We start from the raw sequence: 23,799 nt of genomic DNA on the forward strand, positions 1-23,799 counted from the left end.
ACTCAAAAATATATTTAATAATTTATGATAAAAAAAACCATTTTTTTAGAATTTATTCTCGAAATTAGTTATTTTTTAAAACATATTTTTACTTGTTTTTGTTGTTTTTATTTATTTATTTTTTATTTTAAATATATTATGATAGAAATATAAAAAATAATTAAAAGTAAAATCTATATAAGAACTATTTTTTGTTAAATATTTAAAAATATAGGTTCATACCTTCTAAGATGTTAACCAAATTTTTATTATTAGAGAATTCGTTTGGAAAATATTTTAAAAAACTATTTCTTCATACAACTGGGACTGATACACTTGATCCAATCCAAACCTAATTTTATATTTAAATGAGTTTGAATAATAATTTTTAATACTACGATCAAATTAGGTTTTTCCAATCCAAGTATAATTTGGATTGTGTTCTAACTCTTAGGTTTTTTCTAATACTTGGGTTGAGTTAGGTTTTTTAGTTTGAGTTCAATTTGGATTATGTTTAGAGCAAGATTTATAAAATTGAGATCTAATCTAAATCGATTTAATGTTTATGATATATATTATTTTATAAAATAAATATTTTTAAGAGAAAATATATCAAAATATATTACATTATATACTTTTTTATTTTTAAAAAAAATCTGTAAATTTATTTATTTATTATGTTATCTTAAAATTTTATTTTACAATTTTTTTTAAAAAAATATTATAAATAAATCTTGAATTATACTACCTAATTAATCCGAATTTAATCTAATCATTCCCAACTCAACCTAAACTTAAAAAAGAAATGAGAGTGGGTAGGGTGTGAATTGATTATTTCGAGTGATCGGCTTGAGCTTCGATTTATGGTTTCGCTCTATTTAATCATCAGCTTCTTCTAGCCGCTCAAGTGCTTCATTTTTTTATGTCAGAATGATTGAAAAGCCAGCTAATAATTTCAGTCCACAATAATAATACCTCCTTACACTCAAGCAAGGATCCAAGTCCAAAGATATTTGCTTTAGTTGAAAATGCAAGGCTGACAGGTTGTTGTGCTTATTAAACCACCGCCCAATCAAAACCTTCGAGTATGTTTTTAACTATTTTTAAAAACACTTTAATTTCTTAAAAATAGAAGCATTATTTTTCATACTTAAAAAATATTTTTTTTAAATAATTTTTTAAGATCTTATTACGAAAACAGTGTGTTTTATAAAAATATATTTTAATTATTTAAAGTTCATTTTTTTTACTTTGTTTGTTGTGAGTAATTTAAAAAAATAATTGTATAAATATTTTATTATAAATGGAAGAAATGAATTGATGAAAGTGTTTGAATGAAGATGATAATTTAATGCATAAGGTATTAAATATTACATGAAGTATTTTCAACCAATTTCTATAGTAATCAACTTAGCCAGATAAGCTTGGTTATTTTGGTGTCTTGGTTGCCAAATTCAAACATGTGATGTGCGACTAAAACTAAAATGAGTCATTGTCAATGATGGATATTACTCAGTCTCTTCACTCTGCAGCCCTTTTCCTCAGTCTCCACTCTGTAGCCCTTCTCTCATTTTATCAACTCTTCCTACTTTCTCCCCTTCACGCTCGTTCTTCCAAGTAATCAATCTCATTTTCCATTTGCTGCTTTGTGTTTCTCCTCTCCTCTCCTCTCCCCTCCTCTTGTAACCGGCAAAAAAAAAATAGAAAATAAAAAAAGATTTCTTGTTTCCTTCATAGCTGAAACCTTCCACACTCTTTGGATACCTCAAACCTTTCATCTCCTTATTTTCATCTGTCACACTCAATTCAATACCATTTTTTTTTTGTGTGTGTTTTCCTTCTCCTGAGGTCCTTCTCTCTACTGCTTTCAATCTTCTGCGATTTACTCGTCCATAATCACTCCCTTCTCTTCACCTCCATCCTAACTCGTCCAGATCCTGCTTTCAATCCGGTGTTCTGCTCCGTGAAAATCTTAATTTGGCTGGGCCGGTCTCACTTCTCCTTCTCTGGTTTTCCTTTTGTCTAGTTGATTCCAATAGCATTGATTGAGCTTTTTCTCTTGAATCTGAATCTGTAGCCCATTTGTCAGTTCATCACTCAATATTCCCGCTCTCTACACGTTCATACTCATTCTCACCGCCGATTCTCATTTTCATTTTCATTTCATTTTCCTGCTCTTGCGTCTGTATCACTCCTTTGAACAATAACTCTGCTTCTTTCCTTCTTTCATTTTCATTCCAATTTTCTTGTGTGAGCTTTTTACTCTACCTTCCACATACTCTGCTCTTTTGATACCTCGAACCTTTCATCTCCTTATTTTCATCTGTCACACTCAATTAAATAACAAAATTTTTAGTGTGTTTTCCTTCTCCTGCTTTCGTTTCCCTTTTTGATATCTGCTGTTGCACAATTCCTATCTATTTCTAGAGAAAGAAAACTTGGGAAATGGCAGAAATTCTTATTTCCGTTGCAGCAAAAGTTGCAGAGTGCCTGGTTGCTCCCATTGTACGTCCACTGGGTTATCTGTTTAATTACCGTAGCAACCTTGATAAGCTTGAGGAACAAGTTGAGAATCTGGGTGATGCAAGGGGGAGGCTGCAGCGAGATGTGGATGACGCTAATAGGCAAGGGGATGAGATCGAACCTGATGTCCAGAGGTGGCTGACACGTACAGAAGGGATCATCCAAACGGCAAGGACATTGATTGAAGATGAGAACGCTGCAAACACGAGCTGTTTCAATTTAAAGTTGCGGTACCAGCGAAGCAGGCAAGCGAAGAAGCAGTCTGGGGATATTTGTAAAATGCAAGAAGAAAATAACTTTCCCAGGGTAGCATATCGCCCTCCTCCACAAGGGATATGGTCTCCACGCCTCAGAGATTGTGAAGCTTTCAAATCGAGAGAATCTCTTTTAATCGAAATTATGGAGGCCTTGGGAAATGATGATATCAGGATGATTGGTGTGTGGGGGATGGGCGGTGTGGGCAAAACCACCCTTGCCAATCAAGTAGCGAAAAAGGCCGAGGAAGATAAGTTATTTGAAAAGGTGGTTATGGCATTAAATATATCCCAATTTCCAAATGTGACTAAAATTCAAGGAGAAATTGCAGGTATTTGGGCTTGAATTTTGGGCAGGAAGAGGAATTGGGAAGAGCAGACCGCATATGTAAAAGTTTGAACAAACACAAGACGGTCCTGGTGATTTTGGATGACATTTGGGAGGAACTTAGTTTGGCAAAAATCGGAATTCCTTATGGAGATGTTCATAAGGGGTGTAAAGTGCTGCTGTCTTCCAGAGAACATGCTGTGTTGTCTAGAGAGATGGGTACTCAGAAAAACTTCCATGTTCAACATTTATGTGAAAAGGAAGCCTGGAGTTTATTTGAGAATACAGCAGGTGATTCAGTGGAGAAGTTTGAATTGCGCCCCATAGCACTTGAAGTGGTTAAAAAATGTGAGGGTCTACCAGTTGCCATTGTAACAATTGCAAAGGCATTAAAAGGCGAAAGTGTGGCTGTATGGAAGAATGCCTTGGAAGAACTGAAGAGGTCTGCACCAACAAACATCAGGGGAGTGAGTAAAAACGTATACTCATGTCTGGAGTTGAGCTACAACCACTTGGAAGGTGATGAAGTGAAGCGTTTGTTCTTACTTTGTGGTATGCTGGGCTATGGTGATATTTCAATGGATCAATTGTTAAAATATGGCATGGGTTTGGATTTATTTGAACACGTGAGTTCATTGGAGCAAATAACAAATAAACTAGTGACATTGGTCAAAATCCTCAAAGACTCAAGCTTGCTGCTTGATGTTGAAGATGGATATGGCTATGAAGGTGAGTGGCCAGGTGTGTTGTTCGGATATAATGACGAAAACAAGCCTGTCAGAATGCATGATGTTGTTGGTGATGTTGCCAGAGCAATTGCAGCAAAAGATCCTCATCGATTTGTTGTGATCAAAGAAGCTCTTGTATTAGAAGAATGGCAAAGGAAGGAGGAGTTCAGAAATTGCAGTCGTATATCTTTGCAATGCGGAGATCTCCGTGAGCTTCCGGAAAGATTGGTATGTTCCAAACTTGAATTCTTTTTATTGAATAATAATGATCCTTCTTTGAGAATTCCAAACACATTTTTTCAAGTGACGGAACTACTAAAAGTTTTGGACTTGTCTGCACTGGATCTTACACCACTGCCTTCATCACTTGGTTTTCTTTCCAATCTTCGAACATTGCGTGTATACGGATGCCCATTCCAAGACATAGCAGTAATTGGAGAACTAAAGAAACTACAAGTTCTTAGTTTTGAAAGATGCGAAATTGAACGATTGCCGAAAGAATTCATGCAATTGACTGATCTAAGGGCGCTGGACTTGTGGGATTGCTCTCATCTCGAAGAAATTCCACGGAATGTCATATCAAGTTTATCTCGATTGGAGCATTTATGTTTAGCAGAATCTTTTACCAAATGGGGGGCTGAAGGATCTGGTAGTGGAGAAAGCAATAATGCTTGCCTTTCTGAGCTGAACAACTTGTCCTATTTGAAGACTTTATGTATAGAAATAAGAGATCCCAATTTGCTATCAAAAGATCTGGTCTTTGAGAAGCTTACCAGATATGTGATATCAGTGTCTTCCATGGCAAGATTTGTTGATTATAAGAGATCCGCAAGAACGTTGAAGCTCTGGAGGGTTGACAGACATTGTTTGGTGGACTGCTTTTCCAAGCTGTTCAAGACAGTTGAAGATTTAGAATTGTATGAGTTGGAGGACAAAGAAACTAAACATGTTCTTTACGAGTTGGATACAGATGGTTTTCTTCAACTCAAGTTTCTCCGTATAAATGATTGGCCTGGGATTCAATACATTGTTGACTCGACCAAAGGGGTCCCATCACACAGTGCCCTTCCTAACTTGGAGGAATTGTCTTTTTCATCTCCATAACATGGATGCAGTATGCTATGGTCCAATTCCAGAGGGATCTTTTGGGAAGTTACGTTCTCTAACAGTGGGTCAGTGTTGGAGGTTGAAATCTTTCATATCCCTTCCGATGGAGCAAGGAAGGGATGGATCGGTGTTACGTGAAATGGGATCCTTGGATTCGACACGGGACTTCTCCTCCACAGGAAGCAGTGCTACCCAGGAGTTATCTAGGAGTGATGTTCCCACACCATTCTAAATCTATTTGGTAGTGATTTTAAAAAGCACTTTTAATATTTCTAATACTTAAATTTTTTTTTTTTATTTAAGTGTTAGAAATGCTAAAAACGATTTCTAAAATTACTCCAAAATGATAAATTTTAGAAAACACTTTTAAAAATCTGATAAATCATTTATAACGTTTTTCCAAGAAACACGTAATAGATGATTCTTTTAAAAACAGTTTCGAAGAAAATACTTCCATGAAAAACAGTTTGAGTTGAAAGGGTGATATTTCACTGGATCAATTGTTAAAATATGGCATGGGTTTGGATTTGTTTGAACACGTGAGTTCATTGGAGCAAATAAGAAATAAACTAGTGACATTGGTCAAAATCCTCAAAGACTCGAGCTTGTTGCTTGATGCTGAAGAAAATAGATATCGCTATGCACAAGAGTGGCCAAAGCAATTGCAAAGGAATTGCAGCAAAAGATCCTCATCGATTTGTTGTGATCAAAGAAGCTCTTGGATTAGAAGAATTGCAAAGGAAGGAGGAGTTCAGAAATTGCAGTCGTATATCTTTGCAATGCGGAGATCTCCGTGAGCTTCCGGAAAGATTGGTATGTTCCAAACTTGAATTCTTTCTATTGAATGGTAATGATCCTTCTTTGAGAATTCCAAACACCTTTTTTCAAGAGACGGAACTACTAAAAGTTTTGGACTTGTCTGCAACGCATCTTACACCACTGCCTTCATCACTTGGTTTTCTTTCCAATCTTCGAACATTGCGTGTATACCGATGCACACTCCAAGACACGGCATTAATCGGAGAGCTAAAGAAACTACAAGTTCTTAGTTTTGCAAGTTGCGAAATTGAACGGTTGCCGAAAGAATCCATGCAATTGACTGATCTAAGGGCGCTGGACTTGTGGGATTGCTCTCATCTCGAAGTAAGTTTATCTCGATTGGAGCATTTATGTTTAGTAGAAAGTTTTACCAAATGGGGGGCTGAAGGATTTGGTAGTGGAGAAAGCAATAATGCTTGCCTTTCTGAGCTGAACAACTTGTCCTATTTGAAGACTTTATGTATAGAAATAAGAGATCTCAATTTGCTATCAAAAGATCTGGTCTTTGAGAAGCTTACCAGATATGTGATATCAGTGTCTACTACAGAACCAGATGTTGATTATAATAGATCCGCAAGAACGTTGATGCTTACCAGGTTTTGTTTGGTGGACTGCTTTTCCAAGCTGTTCAAGACAGTTGAAGATTTAGAATTGAGTGACTTGGAGGAGGACACTAAACATGTTCTTTATGGGTTGGATACAGATGATTTTCTTCAACTCAAGTGTCTCTGTATCAGTGATTGTCCTGGAATTCAATACATTGTTGACTCGACCAAAGGGGTCCCACCACACAGTGCCCTTCCTATCTTGGAGGAATTGGAGATTGATGGCCTCGAGAACATGGATGCAGTATGCTATGGCCCAGTTCCAGAGAGATCTTTTGGGAAGTTACGTTCTCTAGCAGTGCATCGTTGTAAGAGGTTGAAATCTTTCATATCCCTTCCCATGGAGCAAGGAAGGGATGGATGGGTGTTACGTAAAATGGGATCCTCGGATTCGACACGGGACTTCTCCTCCACAGGAAGCAGTGCTACCCAGGAGTTATCTAGGACTGATGTTCCCACACCATTCTTCAATGAACAGGTATGTTAAAATTTGAATGATATCCAATTTCTGCCATTAATAAATAAGTAAAATATGAGAAAACATAAATGAAAACAACCAGTATCCAATTTAAAATAATCTTAATTTTATCCATAATATGGATGCAGTATGCTTTGCCCCATAAATTTTATCACTTTCCTTTTCTTTTCTAGTCTCTATGCTAATCTTAATTCAACACAAATTTAAATACATTATTCAAAAATCAATTTTTGAGAACAATTTTTAAAATAATTCTATGATGTTTTCGATTACATTAATAACTTACAATTTTTTTTTTTGATAGGTATATTAACAACTTACAATGTTTTCAACTTATTTTTTATGTTTTCAAATATTTTTTAAGAATAAATTTTATGTGGAATGTTTTATTTTTATTATTCTTTATATATATATATATATATATATATATATATATTTTTTTTTTAAATAAACGAAAAAAGTAAGTGAAAACAATTAAAATAACTAAAATATGCTCATAGGAAACACATGTTTTATGTTTTGGAGAGCAAAATTTGTTTTTTTTGGTAGTTGCCAAATTTTTTTCTAGTTTTTTTGTTCTCAAAATAAAGAGTGTTTAAAATGTTTTTAAAAACAATTTTTAAACAACAAAAAATAAAAAACTCGTACGTTTATTAATTTTTGTTGTTATTAAAAATAAATGTTATATTTAGATTTTGTAAAAAAAAAATATAAAATTGTAAAGTTGATTTATGTAATATTAATTCGATTTAATTCAAGTCTTATGGAAATAAATTTTTTTAATTACTAATAAATTAACAAAATAAATGGTTTGTAATAAAATATGAATACTAATATTATAATAAAATCATGATTTTTTTTTTTTAATTTAGAAATTGGGCCATTTTAATATAAATTATAAAATATGGATAACAACGTTTGTACAAATGCATAATTGATTTTTTGTTAAATATGAATGGTTATAATTTAAAAATACTAATGATTAATAATATTTTATTTAAAATAAATTAAAAATTAAAGTTAATTTTTTTTATATATATGTAAATAAGTTAGATTTTTCAATACTCAATAATGGATAAGGTATTTTGAATCAATTTTGATTCAATTTAAAATTAATTCAGTCAATTTTTTTAATTCCATCTTATTCTTAAAAATGAATAGATTCATTACAGAATGTAAAGCATTAAGTTTTGATATCACTTTATTTCATTTATTTTCTTAATGAGAAAAATTGGAAAAGTATAGTAAGGTGCAAAGGAGAAACAATATCTCTCTCATCAACTCATTTTGGATTAGTTTTGTTCTATTATATTCAATTATTGTTTAAACTTATTTTGGAGTTCCTTATTATTTTTAAAAATGAGTGCACTCATTAATAAATCTAAAACTTTTAAGTTTTGTTTGATTTAAAATTTACTTTCTAATAAAAAAATCATCAAAATATAACTACATATAGAGGAGAAGTAAAAAAAAAAAAGTTGTTCTAGACTAGCTTTAGTTGTTGGATTTCTAGTGGTGATTGGGTTATTTTATGAATCATAAATTACTTTTTAAATTTAATAGACTTGGTAGCGAATCTAAATATTAAGTCATACTTTATTTAGAGTTTATTTGTCTATAGTCGTTTTGAACCGATTTTCGTTCATAAATTTTTTGTATTCATTAGATTAGTATTAAAGTTTTCAATTATTGTTAAACTTGTCAGATTCCAATACATCAAGTCTTCCTTTATTTGGGGTTTATTTACCCATTAAAAAATTTAGTTATCGTAAAGAAGAAATTAGTAAGGTAATTCAAGATGAGATTTAAATTGTTATTTTTTAATATTAGTTAGATTGATTTTAAGTTCCATGATTTTCTAGTATTTATTGCCTTAGTTTTTTTTGTTCTAAAATTATTTTTAAAAATTAGTAATTATATATATATATTAAATGTAACTTGATTTAGAATCTATTTCTATAGTAAAAAAAAATTAAGTTAAAAGAAATTTAGAAAAAAAATTATGTAATTTAGAGGCATGAAATTTTGTTAAACTTTATTTTTTTAATGATTTTTTTAAATATGTATTTTTTATTTGTTGATGGTTTCCTTTTGTTTTTACAAATAGATGAAAGTAACTTCTACTTATTTTCTAAAAACAATTCTTTATTTTCCTTTTTTAAAAAAAAAATTGATTCAAGAACAACTTTCAAATACTGTTGTAAATTTTAAAAAATACTGTTCTCAAATATATATATATATATATATATATATATATATATATATATGTTACACCAACAAACAAGCTTTAAGAATCTAAAGGCTAGGTTAATTAGTGAATGAAGAAGGCTCATGCCTGAGCATCTATTGCATTTGTGGTTTCCAAAGTAAGGAAAAACTAGAAGGAAAGGCCTCATCATAAACCACCTGATCTTCAACCACCTTGCTTTAATGGTTATTTTTATTGTATTTATGTTGAATATTTTGAATGGAATCACTGCACAGTAAAAAGAGTAGATACTTCTCATAAGACTATGAAACAAATCGATAGATGACTATAATGGGTGCTTCAAATACATATATGATCCATTAGGATTTGTCAATTTTGAAAAAGAGATCCAAAGATTAGGAACCTTTTGCCCCATTTGAAAATCATCTCAAATTTAACATCTTTAAATTCCATTCAATTGTTAAAATATTATGCATTCTCTTTCATTTTCTTCTAGTTTTGTGCTTTGTCACATTGATATCTTGACCTTTAACCTCTTATATTCTATTTATTTATGTATCTGGTTATTAACTCAATCGGGAATATATATCCATAGATATACATATTGTTAACTGAATGTGATCGATTGCGCAGGTTAGACTCCCTAGCTTGGAGTTCTTGATAATGTTCAACTTGGATAATGTGATAGCAATGTGGCACAACCAACTTCCTCTAGAGTCTTGTTGCAAATTGGAAATATTAAAAATATCACATTGCAAGAAACTGTTGAATGTTTTTTCATCCAATATCCTAAAAGGGTTACAAAGTTTGAAATATGTGGAAATACATGATTGTGATTCCATAGAAGAGATTTTTGATCTACAGGGAGTAAATTACAAGGAAATTCATGATATTGCAACCATTCCATTGGGATCATTGTCTTTAGAGAGGCTAAATAGTTTGAAGAGTGTATGGAATAAGGATCCTCAAGTACTTGTCTCCTTTCAAAACCTATGGTCATTAGGTATGGCTAATTGTCCTTGCTTGAAATGCCTTTTTTCCGAAAATAATAGCAAAAGGCCTTGTGCAACTTAATGTCCTTGGGATAAGAAAATGTGGAGTGGAGGAAATTGTTGCAAACGAAAATGGAGATGAAACAATGTCTTCATTATTCCCTAAACTAACCTGTCTCATACTTGAAGAATTAGACAAACTCAAAGGTTTCTCCCGAGGAAAATGTAGTGCAAGATGGTCACATTTGAAAGAGCTAATTATGTGGAAATGCGATCAAGTGGAGACACTTTTTCAAGAAATAGATTCAAAAGGTTATATTGATAGTCCAATTCAACAACCTTTCTTCTGGTTGGAAAAGGTATGGTTTGATTTTTCTCCATTTCTTTTGCCATATCTGGATTGCTAAATTTAGTCCATTAAACACTATGTCCTAATCATTTTTCATTAATATGATACTGTTTTAATCTTAAACTTGAATAGTGTAGGAATTTTAAGTCTACATTTTGTATAAAACTTATCCCAAATTGACCTAAGTAAGCTTATGTTCCATTTCTAAATTAATCAAATTACGATAAAATGACTTGATAATCCAAAGAATAAGAAATAGTTAGTTACAAGTCATAGGAGTTTGTAGGTATAACATGCATTATGGTTTATCCAACAATTATACCTTCATGATCAAATTATAATAAATTTAAACAATTGATTTATTTAAATTAACATGATTTAACCTATAATGAAAATAAATTATTTTGAAGCCTTTTTTTTATGTCATGCTTACATTAATATTGAACTCAAAGAATTCATATAAAACCATAAGAATTGGTTTATTTAAATTATTCTCAAACCAAGATATGGTAATTTCTATATTGCATCAAAATATGTCAAGTGCTAATGATTCGGGAGAGTCTTTGGTCATTAATATATAGTGCAAATAATTGAAATGGATTATTTAGATGTAGTGGTTTGTTATCTTGTATGGAAAATAATGTGTATGTGTTTAATGGTGACATTAGTTGTAAAGCCAATGTTGATTAGCTATCAAGCTACATAGGTAATTTTCTTTTTCTTTTCCTTTTCCTTGAAATTAATTCCTAAATTTTTTTCCCCCAAACTTAATTTGTGGCATGGGCCGTTGGATGAAATACATAAAAAAGAAACTAAACTCATGTAATTAAGTATAAATTAGAAAGGAAATTATAGTAAACTTCCTTTTTTAAAAAAAAAAATAAAATTTGGTAAGTAAACAAACAAGGTCCTTAGTTATAAGTCATAACAATAAGAAAAAAAAATTGTATGCCATAAGATTATTCTTTTTTACACTTTATTTTAAAATATTTTTGTAGATACAATTGTGTATAGAACTTATTTATTTAGCCAAAAAAGGGAACTGAGGGGGGGGGGGGGGGGGGGGGGAAGAGAGAGAGATAGAAGACATATCGTTAATCTTGTTTGTTTGGTTGTCAGGATGCATTCCTTCATTTGGAGCAATTGATCTTAAAGGGCTCCAAGATGAAAATATGGCAAGGCCAATTTTCAGGGGAGTCATTTTGCAAGCTGAGACTTCTGAAGATAAGAAAGTGTCACGACATTTTGGTTGTGATCCCCTCCAATGTGCTTCCAAAGTTGCATAATCTAGAGGAACTTCATGTGAGCAAGTGTAATTCAGTGAAAGAGGTATTCGAACTTGTTGATAAGGAATATCAAGTTGAGACACTCCCATGATTAACTGAAATGTTCCTAGAAGATCTACCCTTGTTGACATATCTATCTGGATTGGGTCAAATTTTTAAGAATCTTCATTCAGTAGAAGTACGTGGTTGTGGAAATTTAATTTATTTGGTGACTTCCTCAATGGCTAAAACATTGGTGCAACTCAAAGTGCTTACCATAGAAGAATGCAAATCGGTGGAAGAAATAGTCAGATATGAGGAAGGTGAAGAACCATATGATATTGTTTTCTCCAAATTACAAAGGTTGAGACTTGTTAACTTACAAAGTCTAAAATGGTTCTGCTCAACTACATGCATCTTCAAATTCCCATCCTTGGAACAATTTGAGGTGAAAGGATGCCCTCAAATGGAAGTTTTTTGTGAGACAGTCCCAAGTACACCAAGGGTAAAGAAAGTAGAAATTGACATGGATGTGGAAGAGCATTTTTTGGGGTATGACGTCAATACCATCATCCGTAATACAGCTTTAGAGAAGGTATATATCTTGAAATTTTCTAATGTCATTATATTATTAACACTATTTTTCACCTTCGCTATTCTTTAAAAATTTGTGAATTCTAATTTTATTTCTTTTTCATCTCTCAAAAATTTGTCTAGCTGTGAGAAAAAGACACAGAGCAAGCCCATATAATGTTTGTGTTATGTTTAGTCTGTTTAATTTTTTAGTACAAGGAACTGGATTTGATGGAAGCAGAATTCTGCATGGGTTTGTATGGATCCTTTTATGCTCTTATTGTTTGTTATTGCTTAGTTTATTGTTTGTTTGGGTTAAGTTTGCTTTGTTAGTTGTTAATTGTTCCCTTAGCTTAGTAGCTATACCTATCAATCTTTGATGCCTAACCTTTAAAACATGAGTAAACCATTCCCAGGAATTTCAATAAATTTAAAGGTAAGTATGAAGAGGTCAAGGGTTTTTTTGTACAAAAAGTGTTTGCCAAAATATTCATACATAGATTTTCAGTTAGTTCAAATGTAGACCTTGAGACAAAGTCTATTATTATGGTTGAAATTATAAGTTAGAATACAAAGACATGAGAATTAGTTCTGCATCTAACCTAGTTAAATTGCTAAGCTATAATACTTAGAGAAAAAAAATTGATTATTAAGTTGTCAATTATTCAAGAAATGACAGAGAAGATCTTTGAGTTTTTGTTGTTCTACTAAGATTGGGGTTGTTGCATCAGTGGAAGCTTTTAATAGCCATGTTTTTATACATAAAAAAAAATGTCTCTCAAGTTTATATTGTTGAAATAAATTTACCCATTTCCTTTTATAAAGAGTCTATCTTCTTTCACATATTTTCATATTCTCAAATATTCCAAACCAATATATTAACAAAAAAAATTTTAGTTTAAAATTGTCAAGGTGACATTTGAGAAGGATCATGAGGCTCTTGGGGCAACCACTCAATCGCTTTTGAAGGTAAATTATTCTCAAATTTTCAAAATTCTTTAATATTTGATGTTTGATTGAGGATAATATTGGATATTAGATAGAAAATGATTATATATTGTACATAGTCTTTTCCTTTTCTACTTTTTTTTGAGTTAAGGAGTTTAATTGGATTAGAAAATTGAAGTGTTGTTAGAACCTAGAGTGAATGATACTTGTGTTGGGTTTTTCACAAACTATCAATTCAACTAGTCACAAGCAAAAGTACAAAGAAAAGAGAAATTTTCTTCTGCTTAGATTTGTTTCAAAGTGCCGAAAATTAATTTTATGATGGAATACACATCATTTAAGGGGAATAAGTGAAGTAAGGATCGTCCAGTCTTTGTCACTTATTGTAAACATTTAATCACACAACTTTTAATTTTTTATTTTGTTGACAAAAACATTCAATCTCTTGAGATAAGCAGTTGACATGTTCATATTGATACTGATGTCCTTCCTTTGGTTAAAGGTTAAATGCAGACAATTATATGAAATTCTTACTCTCATTTGTGGATAGAAGAACCTGCTAGGACTTAACACTGTTTATGGGTCTTTATCAAATGTTATCCAACTCTAGCCCAAGATTCTGGGCTAAATACACTATCACTTCTAGAGGAGACAAGGATACAATATAGCAGTGGTTTGATCTACCATTCTATGATTTGTGCTCCTATCCTAATTGCTTTTTGAAACTTTTATTATTATACTTTTCCTTATTCCTACCCATTGTGATGTTTTGTGTATCGAATGCCCAGGATTATAAAGGTTGGGGTGATGGAGATAGTGATGATGATGATGATGAGGTCAATGACGATGATGATGATGATGATGAGGTCAATGAAGAGGAGGATGTGGAGAGGAAGACGAGGATGAGGGAGAGGGAGATAAAGAAGAGGAAGAGGGAGATGAAGAAATGGGATATAAAGAGGACGAAGATGGAGAGGGAAAGAAATAGGACTGAGAGGATGTACTGGAGGATGAGGACAATGACAGACCACAACCAGGACGACTGATTTAATTTTCTATATGAAGAAAAATGAATAGGTGTTTGTATTTTTCTTTGACATAGTGTTTGGATATATATATTATCTTATCTTAGAATAAGGGCCTTTTGTTCTTATTGTCTTCATTTTTTTATCAGGTATGTGAGATTTCCTTCTTTTGAGAAGCTACATAGATAACATCCTTGGCAGAGAAACGCTAGCTAATGATATTTCCTTCATTTAAATTAAATAGAGGAAGGTTTTTCTCTCTAAGTGTCTTGATTTTTTTCAATAAATAAGCTAGATCTTTTGTATGCTTTGCTCTAAAGCTTGATATTTCTAGATCGCTACAATTCAACTCTCCATGATTTAAATTGTTAGTGAATTTAGGAAACTTTATTAGTATTATTCTTGCCTATATGTATTGATATTAAGCAATGAATGTGTTGTTGAGGATATTTCATATCTATTAACTTCATAAATATTTTGCAACCAATTCCTAGTACCCAACATTCTAGTTATTTTCCCAAATGCTTGAATAGTTATATCTCATATTGTGAACACTTGTTTATGATCCAAATGTAGAGGCACATCAAACCATCATTTCATAGGCCAAATATATTGTGATTTGATCAATGATACTTGAGAATTTAGTTATGATTCTTTATTGGTGTAATAAGGTCTTTCCATTTATTTAATCAATTCATATTATTCTAGTCTCTAATAGACTTAACTTGGATGAATCAGTTGTAAACTAACATATTATCTTAGCCATTTTTCGTTTTCTTGGTCATGGCTTTAATCTCTCTACGTCAGAGTGATTGAAGAGCCAACTAATAATGTAACCAACTTTTCAGTTTAGAGTAGAGAGTAAGGTCAACAATAATAAGTAAGGAATCTAAGGCTGAGTATACCTGCTTTGTTTAAAATGCAAGCAGCATAGGCTGTTGTGTTTTCTAAACGATTGCCTCATCAAAACCTTAGAACATGTTTTCAATGGTTTTTAAAAAGAGTTTTAACTATTTTTCACACTCAAAAATATATTTAATAATTTATGATAAAAAAACCATTTTTTTAGAATTTATTCTTGAAATAAGGTATTTTTTAAACATACTTGTACTACATAGATATAGAATAGTGAAAGAAAAACCAAAATCATAATATAAATATTAATGTCCTTTTAGTTATATAGCCTTTGTTTAGTAACTAATAATTCATAATGTAATGTCTATAATAAAAATATGATAGTATTAGTGGTAGTCACTTGTCTTCTATGTCATTTTGGTTCATATTAAATAGATGATTTTTTCTTTTTATATTCTCAAACTTACATAATAATTTTTGTTCTCATGCTTCTATTCAATTTTCCTTGAGACATATATAAAAGCATTTAAAAAATAGGACACTTGAGTTGGTTGTTTAGATTTGTAAGCTAGTTTGGGAAATTATTTTCTACCCACTAAAGCAAGACTTCATATTTGATCCATTTCTATTTAATATTGTATAAATTTCATTACTTTCAATGAATTTAGAGTACCACACCCATTGAATAATGAATTGCACTATAACAAATGAGTTTATCAAACTCATTTAATGTGTTTGATATTCCCAATTCTAGTATATATCGACTTTATTATATCATATTAAACATAAAAATAAATTTAATGTGTGTCATTTCATACATATTATTTCTTTAAAATATACTTTTGCTTTAGTGGCAGAGAATGCAATCAGGGATCGTGATCATGTTTTTGAAAAAGGTTGGCCCATCTTGGTCATGTTCCTCCCAAGGAGGAAAAAGTCAAAAAATATCGGTGAAATATCGCCGATATATCGCGTGTCGGCGAGGAGCGAAACGACATTTGGAAGAGATAAGTCGGTTGGGTGATTTTTCGCCAAAAATCGCCAAAAAATTGGCAATAGGAGATAAATCAGCGATTTTTTGAATAAATCGCTTGAGAATCCCTTTTATCGCCGATTTTTTGGCCATTTTTTGCGAAAAATCACCCATCTCTCTACAGCGTGATCTGACGGCCCAGATCACGCCCGTGTTGATCTAACGCCCAGATTTGAATCCCAACGTTAACAAAGAGATCCAAAGGCCAGATTGCTCCCAAATTGTGATCTGACGGCCAGATTTGAATCCCAACGTTAACAAAGAGATCCAACGGCCAGATTGCTTCCAAATTGTGATCCAACGGCCAAAATTAATTTTGAACGGTAACTTAAGGTTCCAATGGCTATTTTGGCCCAAATTTAATCTATAAATAGCCCATTTTGCATCAATTTCATCCATTTTTGCTTTGATTCTTCATTTACTCTCTTATTACTCCAATTTTTTCCAAGGTTGCTCAATTATTTTAAGGTATGTTTGTTTGAAATTATAATTAATTTTGTTTGCAATAATTAATTCATGTATTTTTAATTAATTAGTATGTTTACATTCAATTATACTTAATTTGTATATTTTTATTGAATTAATTTAGGTTATGATATATTTATTTTAGATGATTATTTGTGATTTAGATTCACATTTATAATTACATTAAACTAGTTAACTTAGCTACATTATTTAATTAATTTAATTAACATAGTAAATTATGTAATTAATTTAATTAACATGATTAATTATGGAATATTAAATATGCTCAATTTTTTATATTATCGCGATTTATTTTCATATTCAATTATGATTAATTTCAATATTTAGTAAATTTGTCATAAAATTACATTTAGATTTAAAAAATTAACTTAGCTAAATTATCTAATTAGTTAAATTAACATGAACTACTATATATGGAATATTAAATATGCTCAATTTTTTATATTATCGTGATTTATTTTCATATTCAATTATGATTAATTTCAACATTTAGTAAATTTGTCATAAAATTACATTTAGATTTAAAAAATTAACTTAGCTAAATTATTTAATTAGTTAAATTAACATGAACTACTATATATGGAATATTAAATATGCTCAATTTTTTATATTATCGCTGATTACTACTCAAAAAGTGTTATTTGATAGCTTGTAATTAACTCTTTTAAACACTTTTGAGTAGTAGTTATTACCTTTTAATCCAATTAACATATTAAGGACCTTTGCAATTATTTCTAATCATTTCGTGTAAGTTTTGGTGTTTTTGTTAGTAATTTGATCACCAAAGCAATCCGAGATTGAGGAGAGTTCTTTGGAATCCATGGCAAAGCAATGGAAAGCTCAGAAACATGAAGAACCGAAGCTTTGAAGTCCTTTGCCATAAGCAAATCCGGCATGCAAGGAGGGGAAGCAAAGAGAAATCTGCCATGAAGCATTCTTGATGACAGTCATTTCAGCCACTTGTGGAGCACTTCTTGAAGTCCAATTTATGCATGCTATATGTCATTTCGAAGCTTAGGAAGTTAACAATCCAATGCTTCAAACGGTTCACAATTCGGAGTTGAAATGAAGGAGTTACATCCATTGCAAGCATATCACTCCAAGCTAAAGGCAGAATGTTGCACAGCTGCAAAATCAGCCTTTGGCTGCGAAAATGTTGTCCTTTTGCTGCGAAAATCTCGTAGCCATTTTGCACAGTGCCACGGTGTTCTCCTGAAGCTTCCCGACCGACATTTTGAGATTTTTTGCTTTAGATATTTGATGTTTAAATCCCCAAACTCTCCTTGTAACCCACCTATCGTAGGATTCCTTAGTCTTTAAGTAAGAACAAAGGGTGAATAACCCCTTATATATAGGTTGTAATTTTCTTTAAGAAATCATATCTCGGGAGCTTGTTCTCAGACGCATCCTTTGTACAGTTTTGCAAGAAATATATATTACAGAGCACTTGCTCTATTTTTCCTTCATATTTTTGTTTTCTCGTTAGTTTTCTTTCTAGCCAATTAAACTCTGAGGATTTTTCCTCAGAGGTTGAGAGGCTAGGCTCTTCGTCTCTTGGAGTGAAGAAAGCCGGGTAAGTTTCCTCATGCATAAATTGGAAGTTTTGTTGTTTCAATTATTAATGAAGAGAAAGTGTGACCCGTTAATGGTTTTTATCTTTTTAGTTAACTTAAAACGCCTTTAAATCACCTGGGCCAACACTTGGTAAGGCAAGTGGTCTCCGTCCATTGAGATACACTAGTTTATCTCTTGCGAGCCTTTGGGAGGTGGTTTGAAGGTAGGATTTTCTAGAATAGCCAACACTTGATAAGCTTTTGGACTCTTAGGAGACATCTATTAGTTATCTCTTGCGAGCTTTTGACGGGTAATCCAAGGTTAAGGATCACCTTGAATGGCAAATGCTAGGTGAGAGGCATGAGCCATTGCAAGGTGCATCAGTGAGAGGGATTTAGTGTTTGAACCCATTAAGGGGAAGCACCTGTACCACATCGGTTAGAGAATTAACTATATGTTAATTCTCTAATGCGAGGAAAAGAAACAAGTGACCGGAACTTCCTTTTTGTATGAGGAACCTGAGCCTAGTGATCTAAACTCCAAGAAACACTTTTCTTTGTAAGTAAAATCAATTACTATTTTTGGTTAGCTTAAAACCAATCCTTTTTCAAACATCTTTATGTTTTCTTTTAAAGCTAACCTTGAAATGAAAAGGCATCAATTCAGCTTTGAATTAATATCAATTGTGAAGTGAAAACCCATCCCAGTGAACGACCCTAGAGCCACTATGTTATGCTAACTAAGGCTATCCTAGTACATGGTGTAATAGGTTATAAATTTTGTCGATTACTCCCTTCTGAGGACCACAATCAAGGGACACCAGCTGGGCACGAATGAAATGGCACCACTGTCAGGGACCATTGAGAAGACATGAATCAGTTGAGACACCAATTGGGAACGAATCAATCGCGATTTATTTTCATATTCAATTATGATTAATTTCAACATTTAGTAAATTTATCATAGAATAGAATTATATTTACATTTAAAACATTAACTTAGCTAAATTATTTAATTAGTTTAATTAACATAGATTTAAATTTAAGTGTATTTTTCTTGCAATAGATTTAGCATGGCTAGTGAAGGTGGTTCTGCTGTGCCAGGGCGAGATCCGGCTTGGAAGTATTGTTCACCAATTGAGGGTACCGAAATGGAACAATTTGTAATTTATGTGGGTTGGTAATGAAAAGTGGAGGCATCACGCCATTCAAGTCTCATTTAACGCATAAGGACCCACATAATAACACCAAAAAGTGTCCAAGAGTGCCGCCCGAAGTGAAAGAAGAGATACAATTGTTGGTGCATGACAAACAAAAAGCAAAAGCAAAGAAAAATGCTGATATTGAAGACATTCGTAGTCAATTACGTGGCACAATGGGGACGCATCATACACATTTGGTAAACGAAGATGATGATGATGATGAAGATGCTGAGGATGAAGATGTGTATATGTATTCGACAGATATGCACCCAGATGAGCGAGATGCATATCGATCTGCAGTTCGTGCCTCGAAAGCATCTAATTGGGAACGTGAACAAGATGAGAATATTGTAGGAAGCAAACGCAAATCGGGAGAGTCTTCTATTGGTATACCGTCGACGATGCGAAAATCATAGAGTATGCGACATTCAAGGGTCTTTATCAAATGTTGTCCAACTCTAGCCCAAGATTCTAGGCTAAATACACTATCACTTCTAGAGGAGACAAGGATACAATATAGCAGTGGTTTGATCTACCATTCTATGATTTGTGCTCCTATCCTAATTGCTTTTTGAAACTTTTATTATTATATTTTTCCTTATTCCTACCCATTGTGATGTTTTTGTACCGAATGCCCAGGATTATAAAGAATGGGATTATGAACATAGTGATGATGATGATGATGAGGTCAATGACGACTACGATGATGATGATGATGATGTCAACAACGATGATGATGATGATGATGATGTCAACAACGATGATGAGGTGAATGAAGAGGAGGATGTGGAGAGGAAGACGAGGATGAGGGAGAGGGAGATAGAGAAGAGGGGGAAGGAGATGATGATGAGGTGGTGGGAGTGGAATAGGAAGATTGAGATGGAGAAAAGGTATAAGATGATGGACCAGAGGATGAGGATAATGACAGACCACAACCAGGACGACTGATTTAATTTTCTATATGAAGAAAAATGAATAGGTGTTTGTATTTTTCTTTGACATAGTGTTTGGATATATATATATATATATATATATATATATATTATCTTATCTTAGAATAAGGGCCTTTTGTTCTTATTGTCTTCATTTTTTTGTCAGGTATGTGAGATTTCCTTCTTTTGAGAAGCTGCACAGATACCATCCTTGGCAAAGAGATGCTAGCTAATGATATTTCCTTCATTTAAATTAAATAGAGGAAGGTTTTTCTCTCTAAGTGTCTTGATTTTTTTCAATAAATAAGCTAGATCTCTTGTATGCTTTGCTCTAAATCTTGATATTTCTAGATTGCTACAATTCAACTCTCCATGATTTAAATTGTTAGTGAATTTAGGAAACTTTATTAGTATTATTCTTGCCTATATGTATTGATATTAAGCAATGAATGTGTTGTTGAGGATATTTCATATCTATTAACTTCATAAATATTTTGCAACCAATTCTTAGTACCCAACATTCTAGTTATTTCCCAAATGCTTGAATAGTTATATCTCATATTGTGAACACTTGTTTATGATCCAAATGTAGAGGCACATCAAACCATCATTTCATAGGCCAAATATATTGTGATTTGATCAATGATACTTGAGAATTTAGTTATAATTCTTTTATTGGTGTAATAAGGTCTTTCCATTTATTTAATCAATTCATATTATTCTAGTCTCTAATAGACTTAACTTGGATGAGTTGTAAACTAACATATTATCTTAGCCATTTTTCGTTTTCTTGGTCATGGCTTTAATCTCTCTTCGTCAGAGTGATTGAAGAGCAAGCTAATAATGTAACCAGCTTTTCAGTTTAGAGTAGAGAGTAGGGTCAACAATAATAAGTAAGGAATCTAAGGCTGAGTATACCTGCTTTGTTCAAAATGCAAGCAGCATAGGCTGTTGTGTTTTCTAAACGATTGCCTCATCAAAACCTTAGAGCATGTTTTCAATGGTTTTTAAAAAGAGTTTTAACTATTTTTCACACTCAAAAATATATTTAATAATTTATGATAAAAAAACTATTTTTTTTAGAATTTATTATTGAAATAAGGTATTTTTTAAACATACTTGTACTACATAGATATAGAAATCATAATATAAATATTAATGCCCTTTTAGTTATATAGCCTTTGTTTAGTAACTAATAATTCAACATGTAATGTCTATAATAAAAATATGATAGTATTAGTAGTAGTCACTTGTCTTCTATGTCATTTTGGTTCATATTAAATATATGATTTTTTCTTTTTATATTCTCAAACTTACATAATAATTTTTGTTCTCATGCTTTTCTATTCAATTTTCCTTGAGACATATATAAAAGCATTTAAAAAATTAGGACACTTGAGTTGGTTGTTTAGATTTGTAAGCTAGTTTGGGAAATTATTTTCTACCCACTAAAGCAAGACTTCATATTTGATCCATTTCTATTTAATATTGTATAAATTTCATTACTTTCAATGAATTTAGAGCACCACACCATTGAATAATGAATTGCCCTATAACAAATGAGTTTATCAAACTCATTTAATGTGTTTGATATTCCCAATTCTAGTATATAACGACTTTATTATATCATATTAAACATAAAAATAAATTTAATGTGTGTCATTTTATACGTATTATTTATTTAAAATATACTTTTGCTTTAGTGGCAGAGAATGATCGTGATCATGTTTTTGAAAAAGGTTGGCCCATCTTGGTCATGTTCCTCCATCTCTCTCTCTTTCTCTTTTTTTGTTTGGTCACTTTCTTCGTCAAATGAAAAGCCAGCTAATAATGTAACCAGCTTTTCTGTTCAGTCAATAAGTAAGGAATCCAAAGCTGAATGTACTTGCTTTGGTTGAAAATGCAAGCATCCCATGCTCTTGTGCTTGCTAAACAACTGCCTCATCAAAATTTTATTTGTTCTTTTTTTATTTTAAATATATTATGGCATAAATATAAAAAATAATTAAAAACAAAACCATATATATAAGAATTAATTTTTTAAAAAATGTTTCAAAATATGGGTTCATATCTTCTATGCACGGTAATAATACACGTCCTACACTCATCTGTGGACAGTTCAACTTTTCCTATCTCTCTCTATTTTGTTACTTTCTTGCACAGAATATCGAAAAGAGAGCTAATAATTCACCATAGTTTCAGTTTTGAGCAGACTGTAGGACCCACGGTAATAATGCATGCCTTACACTCATTTGAAGAATAGTAAATACAAGGCTGAAGATATTTTCTTTGGTTGAAAATAGTCAAAATACAAGCACAACAAACAACCGCCGCATCAGCATGTTTTGAATTGTTTATAAAACCATTCAGAAAATTTAAAAAAATATATTGAAAATATTTCATATTTGACATTTATTAAATGAAAAATTATCAAATTATCATAGGCTCAGAGTTCATAAGGATTCAAAATACAAAAAATCAAAAATACCTTAATAATCTCCATTTTAAAGTAAAACATATCATTATTTTCTCTATTTTATCTTTTTCTTTTCTAATAATAATAATAATAATAATAATAATAATAATAATAATAATAATAATTTATAAATTTTTGTTTCATTAAGTATTATTTTAAAAATATTATAAATAACTTATCCAAAATAATAATATATAATATGATAATTTCACAAATAATTGTTTCATTCTAATAATTCAAAATATAAAGTTATTATACTTTTTATTATATAGATTCATAAATTTTGAAAATTTTAATTTTACAATATAATATTAAAAAATATTACAATAAAAATATTTGTCCTTATATTTTTTATTAAATAGATTTCAGTAATTTTATTAATATTTTTATGACATAACCATTAAACAAATATTAAAGTAAAAATTTTATTTTTATAATTATTAAAAAACAAAATTAAAGCATGCCGTAATGTACATTACTTTAATGTACTTATATTATAAATTCAATACATAAATATTATATCCACATTTTACAACAAATCTAATAGTAGTAAAAACATTGGTTTTTTCTTACTATATTAGTTTCTATCTTAATGTATCATCTCAATAAATTAACATTATATACTAGATGAATTCTTATTATAAAGAATTTTTATGACAAAATCATAAACTTTAAAAAAAATATATTCTAAAGTTAGTTTGTGGTTAGGAAAAAAAAAAAAAAAATTTTTAATAAAGCTTAAGAACATTAAGAATTTAAAAAATAAAATACTAATATCATAAAAAATTATATAATAGTAATATTAATATGTCATAATAATAATAATAATAATGTATAATAAATTTCATTAAAAATATATATATAAAAAATTAAGTTATTTAATGAAAGTATAAATATTGGTACAATTCTAGGGTACCTCATCCGGCACTATACGGAAAATTTGCTAAGCCATTGGATGTACAAGATTACCCATTTTAAATTTGAAAAGAAAAATCCACTTAACCGATTAAGGGACAACAGGTTGTTATCTTACACACTCTTCTCCTTTTAAATAAAATAAGTAAAAATAGAATCATATAA

The 23,799-nt window shown here is 31.1% G+C and overlaps 2 protein-coding genes across 2 annotated transcripts; both read left to right on the forward strand.

Annotated features, from left to right (window-relative positions):
• The first annotated feature begins 2,424 nt into the window (after nucleotides 1-2,424).
• On the forward strand, nucleotides 2,425-11,748 carry LOC117932032 (probable disease resistance protein At4g27220). The gene is made up of 4 exons (XM_034853080.1): nucleotides 2,425-3,024; nucleotides 3,114-4,859; nucleotides 6,519-6,821; nucleotides 11,491-11,748. The coding sequence occupies exons 1-4, from the start codon at nucleotides 2,425-2,427 to the stop codon at nucleotides 11,746-11,748; spliced, it is 2,907 nt and encodes a 968-aa protein (XP_034708971.1).
• LOC117932033 lies at nucleotides 9,697-14,203 on the forward strand. Its single transcript, XM_034853081.1, has 4 exons — nucleotides 9,697-10,381; nucleotides 11,491-12,231; nucleotides 13,107-13,178; nucleotides 13,946-14,203. Exons 2-4 carry the CDS (start codon nucleotides 11,758-11,760, stop codon nucleotides 14,201-14,203), a joined length of 804 nt encoding a protein of 267 aa, XP_034708972.1. The 5' UTR covers nucleotides 9,697-10,381; nucleotides 11,491-11,757.
• Nucleotides 14,204-23,799: the final 9,596 nt, after the last annotated feature.

This window comes from Vitis riparia, chromosome 15, assembly GCF_004353265.1.
Source record: "Vitis riparia cultivar Riparia Gloire de Montpellier isolate 1030 chromosome 15, EGFV_Vit.rip_1.0, whole genome shotgun sequence".
Classification (NCBI taxonomy): domain Eukaryota; kingdom Viridiplantae; phylum Streptophyta; class Magnoliopsida; order Vitales; family Vitaceae; genus Vitis; species Vitis riparia.